The sequence below is a fragment of the Molossus molossus genome, unplaced genomic scaffold, assembly GCF_014108415.1.
Source record: "Molossus molossus isolate mMolMol1 unplaced genomic scaffold, mMolMol1.p scaffold_m16_p_10, whole genome shotgun sequence".
In the NCBI taxonomy this organism is placed as follows: domain Eukaryota; kingdom Metazoa; phylum Chordata; class Mammalia; order Chiroptera; family Molossidae; genus Molossus; species Molossus molossus.
Genome location: NW_023425345.1, coordinates 5318934 through 5333911, shown reverse-complemented (window position 1 = coordinate 5333911; position 14978 = coordinate 5318934). Strand labels below are relative to the sequence as shown.

The 14978-nt window shown below is 56.0% G+C and overlaps 1 protein-coding gene across 4 annotated transcripts in view; it reads right to left on the bottom strand.

Annotated features, from left to right (window-relative positions):
* Window positions 1-14978, bottom strand: part of PLA2G6 (phospholipase A2 group VI) — a 56994-nt gene that overhangs the window by 16901 nt on the left and 25115 nt on the right. For 3 of the 4 annotated variants that reach the window (XM_036251689.1, XM_036251688.1, XM_036251690.1), the window contains exons 4-10: window positions 14211-14394; window positions 11875-12062; window positions 9328-9424; window positions 8061-8243; window positions 4327-4435; window positions 2785-2946; window positions 363-441 (exon numbers count right to left, since the gene is read on the bottom strand). In XM_036251689.1, the coding sequence (XP_036107582.1) occupies window positions 363-441; window positions 2785-2946; window positions 4327-4435; window positions 8061-8243; window positions 9328-9424; window positions 11875-12062; window positions 14211-14394 (1002 nt within the window). The remainder of the gene's footprint in view (window positions 1-362; window positions 442-2784; window positions 2947-4326; window positions 4436-8060; window positions 8244-9327; window positions 9425-11874; window positions 12063-14210; window positions 14395-14978) is intronic. The other variant, XM_036251691.1, reaches the window with a different exon arrangement.

The window sequence follows — 14978 nt, the reverse complement described above, 5'->3', positions numbered from 1 at the left end:
GCCAAGCTGCCACCCTGAAGCGAGCCCAGCGGGGGCAGGGAGGCCGTGCTGTCACTGGAGGCCTACAGAGCCTGACCAGAGGGGCAAACAGGCAAGGGACCCTTCTGAGGAGGCGGGGCTGGCAATGGAGGGATCAACGGGCAGAACAAGGCTGAGCTGTGGCTCACAGACCCGCCTGGAAAAGTCCCCACAGGGCATCCTGACTCTCACTTCTGCCCCGTGTCCAGGAAGGGTGCAGGGGGCGCAGGGAACTAGAGGACTCACACCGCCTCCCAGGACTGCGGGCGACTAGACAAAGCCCCGAGCCCTCTGTGGACCCCAGCAGAGGCCACAGACACGGCCCTCCTTCCCTCCTCACTTACGTCCGCTTCTCGTCCCGCATAGAGCTCAGGATGAAGGCTGGCTTCCGGGCCCGGGAGATGTGCACCAGGTCCTGCAGCTCTGCAGGGCACAGGGCTGGGTGGGCAGAGGCCGGGCAGGTGCCAGCGCCCCCCGCCCCCCAAGGGTCCTGGAGCAAATCTGAAGCCGTGCCCTCACCCCACGTCCCTAACAGGGGCATCTACCTGCCCCCGGGCTCTTTGTTCCAGGAAACAGCTGGGCCAGAGCCTGCAGGCCCCTGGGAGAGAGGCTGGAACAGATGGGAGCCCACTGCTCTGGTAAGGGCCCCACCCTGCCCGGCCAGTGCCTGGATGCTCCTCAGTGTCTCCCTCCCAAGGCCACGAGGCACAAGCACCCGGACGTGCCCTGTGCTCCCATGCACAGTGCATTTCTTCACATATTCGTGTGCTGCTGACAGCCACCGTCATCAGAACTGTGAATTCTCCAAGAGGTCACATGGCTCATCCAAGGTCACTGAGCCAAAGGGCTGAGTCAGGATGTTCCCTGGGATTTAACTCCATGAATGGAGGGAGACACCCAACCATACTTCTGATGCCCTTCATCCTTCTGGAAACTTCCTCAGCAGGTCCTGACTTGGATGCACCCGTCCACTCCATCCCTGCCTTCCCTGTGCCCACCCTGCACATGAGCTGCCCTCCTGACAAGCAGCCGGGCCCCCGGGCCATCTGGATCTGCTGGGTGCCCACACCACCCGTGCTGTGCATGGGTCTATGAGCAACAAAGCAGGAAGGCAGGCAGCAAGGTGGGTGCCCCCAACCTGGGCAGGTGGCCAGAGAGTGGGCAGACAGCGGAGACTGGGCAGGAGAGAGTGCACAGAGCGCCAGGCAGGGGCGGTTAAGGAAGGGTGCAGGCATCAGCATGCCGCTGAGAACAGGGAGCAGAGGGACTGGCTACGGCTTGGGCATGGCGGGCTCTGTGGCCCCTCTAGGCCCAGGCATTACCCATCAGATGCCCCGTCCAGGCCCACCATCCGGCCTGACTGGGGTGACTGACCGCCTGTAAAATTGAGAGATAAAGAGGGGGGCAGGTTCTGGATGGGGATGGGTGGGAAGAAAGAGGCGGGGCCAGAGGACTAACTGGCTGCTGGCCCCGCCTCTCCTGAGCTCCATGTTTGGCTGGGCTATCCTGGCTGGAGGTGCTGGTCTGTTTCCTCAACAGAAAAGGAAAAAAATAAAGGCCGGCTTGCCAAGGATGGGTTTCTGACTGCCTGGGTCGGCTAGCTCACAGGAGACCAGTCTCCCCGGGGCCATCCCCACGGGGACCAAGGATGCCGGGGGCAGCTGCTGGCTGCCTTTAGCTATCTAAAGTCTACAGGCTGGCTCTGGCCTGTTTGGCTCAGCGGTTGAGTATAGGCCTGTGGACCAGAGAGGTCTGGGTTCAGTTCCCGCTAGGGGCATGTACCACCAAAAAAAAAAAAAGAATGGTGATCTTTGCTCTGGCCAGTTTGGCTCAGCGGTTAGAGCGTTGGCCTGCGGTCCGGAGAGACCCGGGTTCGGTTCCCGCTAAGGGCACGTACTTCGGTTGCAGTTTGTCCCCGGCCCTGGTTGGTCGTGCGGGTGGCAGCCACTCAATGTGTCCCTTCACGTCAATGTTTCTCACTCTCTCTCCCTTCCTCTCTCTCCCTCCCACTCTATCTGTACAAAAAATGGAAAAATATCCTCCGGTGAGGATAAAAAAAAAATAAAGTCTGCAGGCTGTCCTGGCCAGTGTGTGCAGTGGTTAGAGCACTAGCCCTCAGAATGAAGTGTCCCAGGTTTGATTCCCGGTCAGGGGTACATGCCTGGGTTGCAGGTTCAATCCGTGGCCCCAGTCAGGGTCGTGCAGGGGGCGGATTGATGTGTGTCTCTCACATTGATGTTTCTCTCTCTCTTCCTCCCTCCCTTCCACTCTATCTAAAAATGAATGGAAAAATATTCTTGGGTGAGGACTAGTAACAAAAAAAAGCCTGTAGGTCACAGAAAGGGCCAGGGGGGAGCACACAGGCCTCAGCCTGGCAGAGATTCAGCAGCATGGCAGAAACACTCCTTGTTGAAGCCAGAGGGCCAGGGGCCCTGGGCCCCAACAGTACACCTCACTGCCTGCCCTGAGCACCCAGGGGCCACAGAGAGGCCATGACAGCACCCACCTCTTGGGTGCCCAGACCTAAGACCTGTGTCCAGGCAACCTCTCAGGAAAATGGACCACGGAACAGCAGCCAGGGACCATGCCTCTGGGCCCCATGGGCTGCTGGCAGCCTCCAGAGGCTAACAAACCCCGCCCACCCTCCCTCCGGCTCACTCCACAGGCTTCCACGCTGGGGCCCATTTCTTTCCGGAGCTCTGATCTGAGAGGCTGGGCACCAGCTGGAGAGGAGGGAACAGGGTGCGGGAGAGGGTGGGCGCCTACCTAGGTTGTTTAAGCTGATCATCGGGGGCTGCGACCTCTCCAGGGAGAAGGAATGCTGTGTTGCTGGGGAGCCCGGCTCCGCGGGGGCCCCAGGGAGGACTGGGGAGTGGTGGCCGACCCCTATGTTTTTCAGCAGAGTTAAGACTGTCCTCCTGGTGACAACTGGTGACAGTGTGGGGAGGGGGAGATCACACAGGATCAGAAGAGATGTCATCATGCATGTGAGAGGCCTCTCCTTTCCACGAATGACCCCTCCCCCATCTACCAGGCTGCCTGGGTATGTTGGGCAAGGTGCCCGGACGCCCGACCCCACACTGACAGGACACGCAGACTCTAGTCTGCGACATCCAAAGCGGGTTCCTGGGGCCAGGAAAGGTGCTGGGGGTCGCTGTAGACATGGAAGGAGCAGGTCGGTGTGGCCCCACCTGAGTACTTTGAGAACTCCATTCCCTTTGACTCCACCTCCCCACTCAGCCATTCTCAGAACCACTGAATGGAGTCTCCTTCAGGACTCGAAAGGGACTGGCCAGCCAGAGGGTGTGTACGCCCCTCTACCAGATGGGATGACTGAGAAGGATGCCACAAGAGGGAGTGCGCACACATGCATACACACATGCTTGCCCACATTGGCATGTACACACCCACAGCAACCTCCACAGCTCCCTGAAACCCTCCAGAGGGGGGTCCGGGCTTCTGGTGAGGAGAATCTGCTGTTTCCAGTCCTGAAGCCAAGGCTCATCAAGTGAGCATGCAGGGCATGCAGTGTAACTGAGGGCACGGGGCACACACACTCTCGTGCAGTGCAATGCGTGTGGTGTGCCTGTGAGCACGGGGACATGCGTGTACACTTGTGCAGCGCAATGCGTGCGGTGTGCCTGTGAGCACGGGGACACGTGTGTACACTTGTGCAGCGCAATGCGTGCGGCGTGCCTGTGAGCACGGGGACATGCATGCACTTGTGGACAGCGGCTCCATCAGTGAATTCTTCACAACCGAGGAAGAGGGCTGCAGCTGCTGCCTATCTACCCCCCGAGTCCTGGCACCCTGAGGTGGGATGGGGCTGCACAGGAGAAGACACTGGCTTGGCACGCCCCTTGGTGGGCCCCATCTACTGATCAGGGCCCCAGTTCTTGGGGGAAAAAGCTTCCTGTCTCAGCCCAACCCATGTGGCTCAGTGGTTGAGCGTTGACCCATGCACCAAGAGGTCGCTGGTTCGATTCCCAGTCAGGACACATGCCCAGGTTGTGGGCCAAATCCCCAGTGGGGAGCGTGCAGGAGGCGGCTAATCGATGTTGTCTCACATGGGTATTTCTATCTCTCTCTCCCTCTCCCTTCCTCTCTCTTTAGGGTCAATAAAGAAAAAAATTTTTTTTTAAAAAAGCTTCCAATCTCAGCCTCCCAGGTCCTCCGAGAAGCCCTGAGCAGGGAGCAACTGGGGATGCGTACAAACAGGCTGCTGGTACCCAACAGCTGGGGCTTCCCTCCTCCCCAGTCTGGCACCCCCCACCCTGCCCACCTCGACCAAGAGCGACGAGCACATACGTTTGCTGATCTTGGAGGCTATGCATGCGGGGGTCTCCCCACAGTCATTTGGAGTTTCCACCTCTGCCCCGAACACGATGAGCGCCTTGATCATCTCCACGTTGCCTTTCTGTTAGGGATGGAGTGTGTGGGGGAAAGAGCAACAGCTCAGGGAAACAGAGAAAAAGGACCCCGGCCTCTTCCACCCCACCCATCAACTCTGTGGACCTCCCCTCAGCAGACACTGGGGAGAGACACTGGGACCTTTGCTCTGCCACCCCTCGATCTGATATTCCCAAGTCTGCAGTCTGAAGGCCGGTACCCTGAGAAGCAGGCTGAGTATCCTCAGGCGAGGGTTTCAAACCCCAAGCAGACACTGGAATTAACTCACCAGCCTCCAGCCCCACCTGCTCCTTCTCACAGGAAGCAATGCCTCTGCCACCCTGACCCAGGAGCCGCGGGACGCTGAAGGTCACTTCCTGATTGCTTTTAGGAGCAGCAGGAGAGGGCGAGCAAGGAAAGGGAAGGCTGTCATGCTCATCAGTCCAGGGTGCCGGCTCTGAGGGGGTCACCAAGCACATGTCCTTCCTCATGGCCGCTGTCAAGTGCAGCCTCCCGCACACAGCACCGTGCAGTGACATCTGCTGGCAGGGCGGGGCTGGGCTTCCCAGGACCAGCCAGAACACTGGCTGCCAAGAGGCCAGAGCTCTCGCTTATTACCTCCCTCCTCCTGGGGCCTGATTTCCCTGCCTAGAGCATGAAGAGGTGTGTCTAGAACACAGTTGTGCAAACAGCTCTTCACCTGCCATTCGGATTTATATGGGCACAGGTAAATATGTGTGTTTTCAACATTAGGTATGTCGTGCTTTTTGGGTTACCTTTTATTTGTGGCACTGGTTTGACCACGTATGGCAGTGATACAACATTTCCTAAATAAATGTAAGTTTAAAAGCAAGCCAACTCAAAGAAATGATTAAGGCTCTGGCCAGTTTGGCTCTGTGGTTAGAGCATCGGCCTGCGGTCCACAGAGACCCGGGTTCGGTTCCCACTAAGGGCACCTACCTCGGTTGCAGTTTGTCCCTGGCCCCAGTTGGGGTTGTGTGGGTGGCAGCCAGTCGATGTGTCTCTCTCACATTGATGTTTCTTTCTCTCTTCCTCTTGCTATGTCTGGAGATAAATGCAAAAATGTCCTTGGGTGAGGATAAAAAAAAAAAAGAAATGATTAAGTACATCACTGTAGAAGTGGTTCATGAATGTGCCAAGAACTGGAAAGATGGAATTGCAAGGGACTGCAGTCTGGGAAACAGTGAAATCCATCAGCAGTTCTCAAAGTAAGATCTGTGGGCCCCCACGAACATGCGAGATGCTTCGAGAAGGTTGGGAGGTTAAGACAATTTTCATTGCACCGATGGTGTAAAAACAACAGTGGGGCCCTGGCCTGTGTGCTCAGTGGTTAGAGCATCGGCCTGAGGACTGAAGGGTCGCAGGTCCGATCCCCAGCCCCAGCCAGGGTCCTGTGGGAGGCAACCAACTGATGTGTCTCTCTCACATCGATGCCCCCCCCTTCCTTTCACTCTAAAAATCAGTGGAAAAATATCCTTGGGTGAGGGTAAACAAGAAATCTGAAGCCGCAGCGGGCAAACGCCGTGCCGCAGCACTGAGCAGGGCAGGGGCGCCGAACGAACAGTGTCCCAGCTTGCTTCCTCCGCGCGCTCGCGGTCACGACGCACAAGCCGTTTCTCCTGAGAACGCCCGTGGCGGAGCAGAAGGAGCTGTGCCCTGTTAACTCCCACACCTGCGTGTGCGGTCGCACATGGAGCACGGAAGGCATCCACGGCCTTGTGTGTAACAAAGCGTGACGTGTCCCGAGGGAAGCCCATGCCCGGCTGCTGGAGCTGAGCAGAACCAGCTGCTGGTCCTCAGCGACACCACTTCCACTCGAGAAGAACGACTGCCGGGCAATGATGGCTGCTCCGCCTTGGGTACCAAGCGACGTTTTCTCAGAAATGAAAGCAGCGAGCCTGTCGCGTCAAGAAAAACGACAGGCGGTATTCTGTGCCAATGCGAAATGTAAGCTTTCAAACAAACACTACAACTCTTGTGGATCCCATGACGGGCTTCGCAGCTTCCTAGAAGGTAGACTTTTCCGATGAGACTGGGTGCTACTTACAAATGGGGGGTTTCATATGAAATGGGTGCACGTTTTTGGAAGCTGTGCCTACGCAGGGAGGCAATCTTTTCCAGGGAAGACAGGGAAGATCCACGCAAAGGGCCAGTGGTGCCGTGGAGAGGAACGTGCGAGAAGTGCGTGGACTGCGACCGACCTGCCAGCAACTACCCCGCCGAGTTTGCTGAGGTCTCGGGGTATTCACAATGGTCTGAAAAGGTATAACTACTTATCTCTTCCAACGACATAGCTCTGTGAGGCCAGATTTTCTCCATATTCTCAACAAATCCGACAACATACTGCAACAGAATATATATGGCAGAAGATAGGAGATTCGTGTCTTCTCTGAAGCCAGGCATTAAAGATTCACAAAAATGTGCCCTGGACGGTTGGGCTCAGCGATCAGAGCGCTGGCCCTCGGACCAAAGGGTGGAGGGTTTGCTTCAGGGGCGTAGGCTGTGCAGGAGGCAACCAATCGATGGGTCTCTTTCACATTGATGTCTCCCCCCCCTCCACTCGATCTAAAAATAAATGAAGAAATATCCTTGGATGAGGATTAACAATAATAATAAAAGAGATTCACAAAAATGTAAAACAATGCCGTCTCTTCTCAATTATTTTTGTTTTTTAAAAAAATTGTTTTTCATAAAAATATTTATATCAGTATTTGGTAAACTGTGGTTATTTTTAAATGAATATTTTGAAATTTTCTTACTTTTAATTTCTAATATTTTAACTATAGACAAATAAGTTCATATAAAAAAAGTCTCGGGGGTCTTCAATAGTTTTTAAGAGTATAAAGGGACGAAACAGACCAAGATGTTTGAGAACTGCTGAACTGGATAATTCTAAGGGCCCATTCAGTACTAAAAATGTCCATGGTTTTATTTATAACTTCAGCCTTTTGAGCAACACTGCTCTACAATCATGACCTTTGGATAAAACAGGATGTTTCTGAATTTGTCCTAAAGCGACTTCTTCAGAGTCCCAGGGTCTCTCCCAGTCTATCACTCCGAGACTTATTAACAGACTTCTGTGCACGTGGTGTTGCTGCAGTCACACACACACACACGCACACCCACGAGAACATTCCCTCCCCTGCGCGCAGTATGTTCACGCTGCAGCCGTCTGAGCAGACTGCAGGGCCCCTCAGGGCAGGAACTATGCTCTACAATAAACCAGCGAACATGGCGACACCAACCACGGGCCGCCCGGACGTGGAAGCAGGCCCTGCCTCCCGGGAGCTTAGAGTCTACCAGGGAGATGAGAACAACACACAGATGACGCTGTTCCCCAGTAACGCAGGGGAGGAGGATGCTCCCCTCTGGGCCACTCACTCGTGCCAGGCCCTGCATGTGTCATTTAGATAGTCCTCATAGCTACCAAGTGTCTACCATTTACTCCTCTGGACAACTCTGCCAGGTGGGTGCTGACACCTCCATTTCCCAGGTGAGGACACCAAGGCTGACACAGGGGACATGAGCTGCCCAAGGCCACCGTCAGTAGCCAGAGCTGTCCTGTCCCTCTCACACCACAGAAGCGAGGGTCCCGGGCGCAGAGGAGACGCTCCCACGCCCCGCAGGCTCACCGACAGGGCCAGGTGCAGCGGCGTGTTGCCCAGCTCCCCGCGGGCATTGGCGTTGGCGCCGTAGGTCAGCAACACCAGGACGCAGTCGAAGCGGCCGCGCAGCACTGCCACGTGCAGAGCCGTGTTGCCCGCGGAGCTGGTGCAGTTCACGTCGCAGCCTCGTTTCAGCAGCAGGCGGGCCATCTGTGGGAGATGCGGTCCAGGCCCGAGTCAGCGGGGCCGGGCGGCACCTGGGCACCGCCGCTTCCTGTCTCAGAGGCCTTCAGGTATGAGTTTCTGGAAAACTCCAGCAATAGAAGAGCCCAGGTGGCAGGCTTCGGTCCTGGGGGTGGCTGTAGACCTTGGCTCCCACACCATCAGCACCCCAAGAACGAAGGAACGAAAAGCTAAGGATGTGCTGCTGTTCTAACAGGCTCCCAGGTCACTGCCTGGAGCTCACAGGCCCGTGCTCGCCTGCAAAGTTCTCGTGGACCCGTCCCAGATGGCCCCACGCCGCACCTTCCCTGGGGCCCTGGAAAGGTGGGCTCCCTCTTCGGGACTTGGCAACTATATCCCTGCCCACCCAGCAGCCTCGAGGAGCCTGGGGCCGTAGGGAGGAGCCTGGGCTGCGAAGCCCACTGCACCCCAGCTGTCTGCGCCCCTCTGCACCTCAGCTTTCCCTGCTGTAAACTGGGAATGCAAGTCCCTACCTCACAAGGAATGACAGAACATACACAAAAGGGCCTGACTTGGTGGCCAGCTCCTGGCACGAAGATGCTGCCCTGCAAAGGTTGGCATCTCCCCGCTCCTGGCCCATCACAGTTACGGGCAGGCCATGATCCCTGGGGCCATCCAGTGCACTGCCGAGCTGTGCTTCCTGGGGGCGAGAAACCAGGGCCCTCCCTCCTCCCAGGGCTCCGAGCGTGGCTCAGGCAGAGGCCTCCGGGAGATGCCACCAGAGCCTGCAGCAGCATCACCACCGACCACCACCTTCTTCTGTTTATGAGGCACTTGACAATCTGCAAAGAATTGTCTCCCGCCTACCTTGCTGACCACACACTTCCAGAGGCAGGACACTGGACTCCCAATTCCCACAGAGGAAAATCACAGAGGGGACCCCATCACATGCAGTGAGCACTGGGGCACCGCCAGGATGTTGTCTCTCCTCGGCCCTCTCTGCCTGGGGCCACTGCGAGGTCACCCTCCCAAGTGCCATCCTCAGGAACCTCCTTCCTCAGGTGGCTGAGGAACAAAGGGCTCAGGGACCACTCCCCCAGACTCCTCCTACCTCCGCGTTCTTGGCCCAGTGGAGGGGGCTGGCTCCATAGCGAGGGTCTTTGCTGTGCACCTGGCTGCTGTCCGTGCTGATGATCATTTCAGCGCACCTGGGGAGAGAGGAGACCGGGGACAGTGAGGAAGGCCGGCGGTAGCCTGGTGCTGGAAGAGGTCGTGACCGGGGGCTTCACCTACTGATCAGGTAGAGTTTCTGCAAATAAAGTTGCAGCAAAACCAACCATGATATAGCTAGTATATCATGAGCCCCTCAAGGCACATCTCAAGCCCCTTCCTCCAGGAAGCCTTCCCTGATAACTCCAGTCATCAGCGATCACTCTCACTGGTGCTGGCTTTAGAGGCAGACAGGCTTGAGGTCAAGCCCCAGCTTCCTCACTGGTGACCTCTGGAAAGTGACCTCTGCAACATGGAGACAGTCTGGACAGGACTGGGCAGGAATGAAAGGAGACCAGACAGTTCAGCACCAGGTTCTGGGCCTGGCACACAGCCATCCTCCACCCCCTGACCCCCCACTGTTGGTTTCAGGCAGTGGCTGCATCCTGCAGGAGAGGCAGGCAGGGCGGCTGAGAGGACAGCTGCCCCCACCCCACGCATATACCAAAGGAACCGAAAGCAGAGGCGTGAACAGTATGTTCACTGTGGCACTATTCACAGCAGCCAAAGGTGGAAGCAACCCAAGTGTCCACTGACAGATGAATGGAAAAGCAAAATACAGTACATCCTTGCCCGGCTGGTATGGCTCAGTGGATTGAGCGTCATCCCATGGACTGAGAGGTCCAGGTTCAATTCCCTGTCAGGGCGCATGCCCGGGTTGTGGGCTCAATCCCCAGTAAGGGGTGTGCGGGAGGCGGCTGATCCACGTTTCTCTCTCATATCAATGTTTCTCTCTCTCCCTTCCTTTCTCTCTCTAAAAAAAATCAATAAAAACATATTTATAAAAAATATATGGTACACCCAATGGAGCATTATCCTGCCCTGGAATGGAAGGACAGTCTGTCATGCTACACTACTGGGCCTTGAAGACATCACACTCAGGGAAACTGGAGTCCCTGGAAGGTCAGCAAACATGGGGGTTTCCAGATTGGAGCTGGGACAACCGCTCTCAGTCACACTGGTGTGTGTGATTCTCAGAGCACAGCTGTGCTGCAGTGGCAGAGAGGTGTCCCCACTGGGGAACACAGCTGTGTGAGCAATGGGACACACCCAAGGCATGAGACCTGTGTCGTCATCCAGGCATGGTCCTCTCAGATCTGAGCAGGCCGCGAAGGGGGGCCTTGGTGGGGCAGAGCAGGCACACGGCCAACGGTATCTGAGGAGGCAACAACCTGGACAACACCAGGGTTCTGGAAGTCACACGGACCAGGCAGGTGACTAGACCCTGTAGGGTGACTAGCCAAGCAGGAGCAGGGCCATCATGCCAGCCTCCAGGCACAGGAGAGCATGAACATCACTGTGTCCATTTGGGTTGCAACCTGCAACTAGGGAACCTGATGACTGGGGGTGGGAGCGCCGCTGCTGTCTCCAGCCCCTTGGTCGGGTTTTCCGTAAAGTTCTAGCTCGTCTTGGCTGTGCTAGAGGGAAGAGAGGAAAGGTCTGTCTAAGCTTGGACCAGACCTTCGAGGGGACAGTAATGCCCCAGGGGGCCAGCCAGGTGCCCAGAGGAAGGAAAAATCTGAAGGAGGGTGAGAGTGTCTGGCCCCCAACCTGTGTGGCCCCCGTGCCCTTTCCCACTGCCTGTCTGGCACTCGGTGCTGGAAGGTCTTGGGTGACTTCTGTCCGGAGCTGTTCTCTTACCCGTCTCTGCAAGGCCAGTGCCTGGGGCTGAGGGACTCACTCATCCATTCATTCTAGATACTGTACCTGCTAGGTAATACTTGGAGATACTCAACTTTTGAACAATCCCCCCCCCCCCCAAAGTGGAGAATTTCCAGAGACCAGGGTCTCCCAGGTCTGGGAGAGGGAGAAATAAGAAAGTGTTCTAAAGCTCCTTGAAACGGGCCTGGGACCTGTGTCCCCTCAGTGCCACCAACCAGAAAGGACAAGCACATCCAGGCAGGTGGGGCCCCGGGCCGCCCTGACAACCATTCCTGGGCTTCGAGTCGGCCACAGAAGCCCCGAGCACCACAGTGTTAGGGGTTCAGAGCAGGCCGGTGGGCTTCGGGGGAAGAGGACCCAGGTCAGTGGCCCCTCTGAGTCTTGGGGCTACATGAGATTCTACAGCTGGACCACCACATGGGACGTTGGAAAGGGGACCCCGGGGAAGATTAAGATGGTTTCTCCAGTTTGGTTGAGGGAGGTCCACGGTCAGAAGTTGAGGTGCACTACAGGACAACTTAATGTTTTAGTCTTTGCACAGTGGAGTTCGTGGCCTGAGATGCATGCTCCTACCCATTTATGTGCCCAGACAGCCCCTGGCGCAAGACTCGTGCGCATCTAATGAGCCTGCAGAGGTCACTGATCAGGACCTGTGTGAGGGAGCTGAGGCCCAGCATGCCAAGGGGCAGGGGTGGGGGAGGGGGCTGGAGGGGGCGTGAGGGCTTACCCCTTCTGGGAGAACTTCATGGCAGTGTGGATGGGGTAGCCGCTGGGCCCCATGACGTTGCAGCGGGCATTGCAGAGCAGCAGCACGTGGACCATCTCCTGCTTCCCCATCTGGCAGGCCAGGTGCAGCGGGGTCAGCCCCTGGTTATTCACTTGGTTCAGGCCGGCCGACGCGTTCTTCCCGAGGAGCTGCCGGGGCAAAGCAGTGTGGGCTGGAGCCCCAGGCCAGGTGGGACGCCCTGCACGCCCCTCCCAGAGCAGGGCCCTGGCAGTGGCCCTGGGCACTGAGGGGAAGGGAAGCCGACTTCACAAGAACACTCATCAGAACTTAAGGAGCAGCAGCAGAGAAGGAAGGCCGTGGCGGCAAAGGAGCTGAGCCGTGTTGGCTGGGGTGTGGGTCGGCAGTGACCACGCATGCACAGCCGCTCTGATCAGACTGACAATGTGGTTGTACCTAGGGCTGGGCACTGGGTGTCAGGGAGGGAGGGTCGTGTTTCTTCCTCTTCACTGTATATCCTTCTGTTCTGCTTGAATTTTTTTTCAACTAAAAAATGGAAAAGGGGCCCTGGGGGGTTTGGCTCAGCAGTTAGAGCGTCGGCCCATGAACCAGAGAGTCCCGGGTTCAGTTCCTGCTAAGACAGCAGTTCTTAACCTGTGGATCGCGACCCCTTTGGGGGTTGAACGACCCTTTCACAGGGGTCGCCTAAGACATAACAGTAACAAAATTACAGTTATGAAGTAGCAATGAAAATAATTTTATGGCTGGGGGTCACCACAACACGAGGAACTGTATTAAAGGGTCGCGGCATTAGGAATGTTGAGAACCACTGTGCTAAGGGCACCTGGGTTGCGGTTCATGCCCGGCCCCGGTTGGGGTCGTGTGGGTGGCAACCAGTTGATGTGTCTCTCTCACGTCGATGTGTCTCTCTCTCTTTCTCCCTCTCTCCCTCCTGCTCCATCTGAAGATAAATGCAAAAATGTACTCTGGTGAAGATTTTAAAAAAAATGGAAAAAGGAGGCTTTTATTTCTTCACTTATGGCTGAATGTGGTCTCCCTGAGGTTAATTATGATGCCTGTGCACCGACACGTGACCAGCTGGGCATGTCAGCAGCCTGGGAGCACGGCAGGGTGGCCCGGATTCAAGGGCCAGCCCCACCACTCACAGCCCGGTGGCCCTCCCTGGGCAAACTCCTTGAAGTCACTGAACTTTCTTTAGCAAGGAGAGGAGGAGGCTGACCCCCACCCACAGAGGATATTCTGAGAATTAACTAGAATACATACAACACTCCGTACAGGCCCAGGCAGGAGACAGGCGCATGGCAAAGGACAGGTGCATGACCACGGATAAGGGTGTGCGTGCCTTCTGCCCCGGGGCAGGATGTGCGGCCCTGTGCTGGGCACTCAGTTCTCAGTGGGGGTGGAGTTCGATGTGGTGTGGAATTCCCTCCCCTAGAGTGCCGATCACTAGGTGTGAATCCACATTTTCTGGAATAATGTAGGTCCATTCTGATGCCAAGGCAGGGACGAGGATAAAACCTTTAGAAGAATCTTCCAATTTTAGGCAATAAAATATTGTCCAGTAGTCTGTCTTTTCTATCTAATATTTAAAGTAGCCTTTCAATAACATCACTGGATCCACTGACTCAAAATTTGTATTTGTATTTTTCTGCCCAGCTCATCAAGTATTTAACAGGAATGCCTCTGGCATAAATGCCGAAAGGAGTCAGATGGAATTGTTCTGTTTGTTTTGAGTTCTTGTAAAAAGTTAAGTTCAGGGTCCTAATGGGGTGGCTCAGTTGGTTAGAGCATCATTCCCATACGCCAAGATTGCGGGTTCAATCCCCGATCAGAACACATACAAGAATCAACCAATGAATGCATCAATAAGTGGAACAGTAAATCTCTTCTCTTTTCTCTCTCTCTTTCCCCTTCTTCTTTGTCCCCCTCTCTCTCCCTCTCTCTCTAAAATCAATTTTTTAAAAAAAGTTAAGCTCAGGTCCCATGGGACCATGAATGCCTCCACTCAGGGGTCCCACTCCCAGGAGGTACTCAGGAAAAGCTGAACTTAACCCACAGGGAGGACGGCCTTGAGTTTCTTTGCTGGGTTGGAGGGCTTGCCCAGGACGGTCAGAGCAAAGCAGTAAGGATGCGTCTCCTGACGAGCAAGGGAGGGAAGAGCGAGGTGGGGGTGCACTTTCCACAAAGGAGCTTAGGCCTTAAGGACCAAGGAGGGACAGTGAGAGGCCCAGGGTGACATCTGAGCCTAAGGACCCAGAGACAGGGGTGGACCCAGCGAGCTGTCCCTGGTCCTGGTCGCCCCACCCCACCCCACTCACCTGTAGCACCTGGGAATTGTCACCCTGGACAGCGTAATGGAAGGCGGTCTCTCCGTTGTTGTCGGTGACGTCCATCTGGGCGTGGCAGTACTGCACCAGCTCCACCAGGATCTCCGCGTCACCCTTGCGGCAGGCCAGGTGCAGGGGTGCACAGCCCTCCTTGCTCTCCGTGCTGTTGGCACAGCTGCAGGAGGTGGGCAGAGAGTGAGCGGACGTGGCACAAGGGGGGCAGGGCACTGAGAAACCCAAGTGCGGAAGAGAGAAGTGGGCTATGGGCTCACGAGCACTCATGCCACACTCAAGCTGGCTGGTTCAAACTTCGGGCTGGGTCACAATTTATTTGTATCTCGTGATTTGTATCCATTTTCAGTTCCGGCTGCACACTGTACAAGAGATGTGCCCCAGGGCCACGCAAGCCTGAAGTGGGTGGGTGGGGGGCATAGAAAAGGTCACAGGCCCTGGAAGGGTGGCTCAGTAGGTTGGAGCATCATCCTGTACACCAAAGGTTGTGGGTTCGATTCCCAGTCAAGGCACATACCTAGGCTGCAGGTTCGATTACCGGTCGGGGTGTGTATAGGAGGCAACCAATCGATGTTTCTCTCTCACATCAATGTTTCTCACTCCCTAAAATCAATAAACATCCTCAGGTGAGATTAAAGTAAGAACGGGTCACAGACGGCAGAAATCTCACCAACCCCAGGCAATTCACTTAACCTTTCTGGGCTTCAGTATCTTTAGCTACAAAAAATAAAGACGATCCCTGCCGCC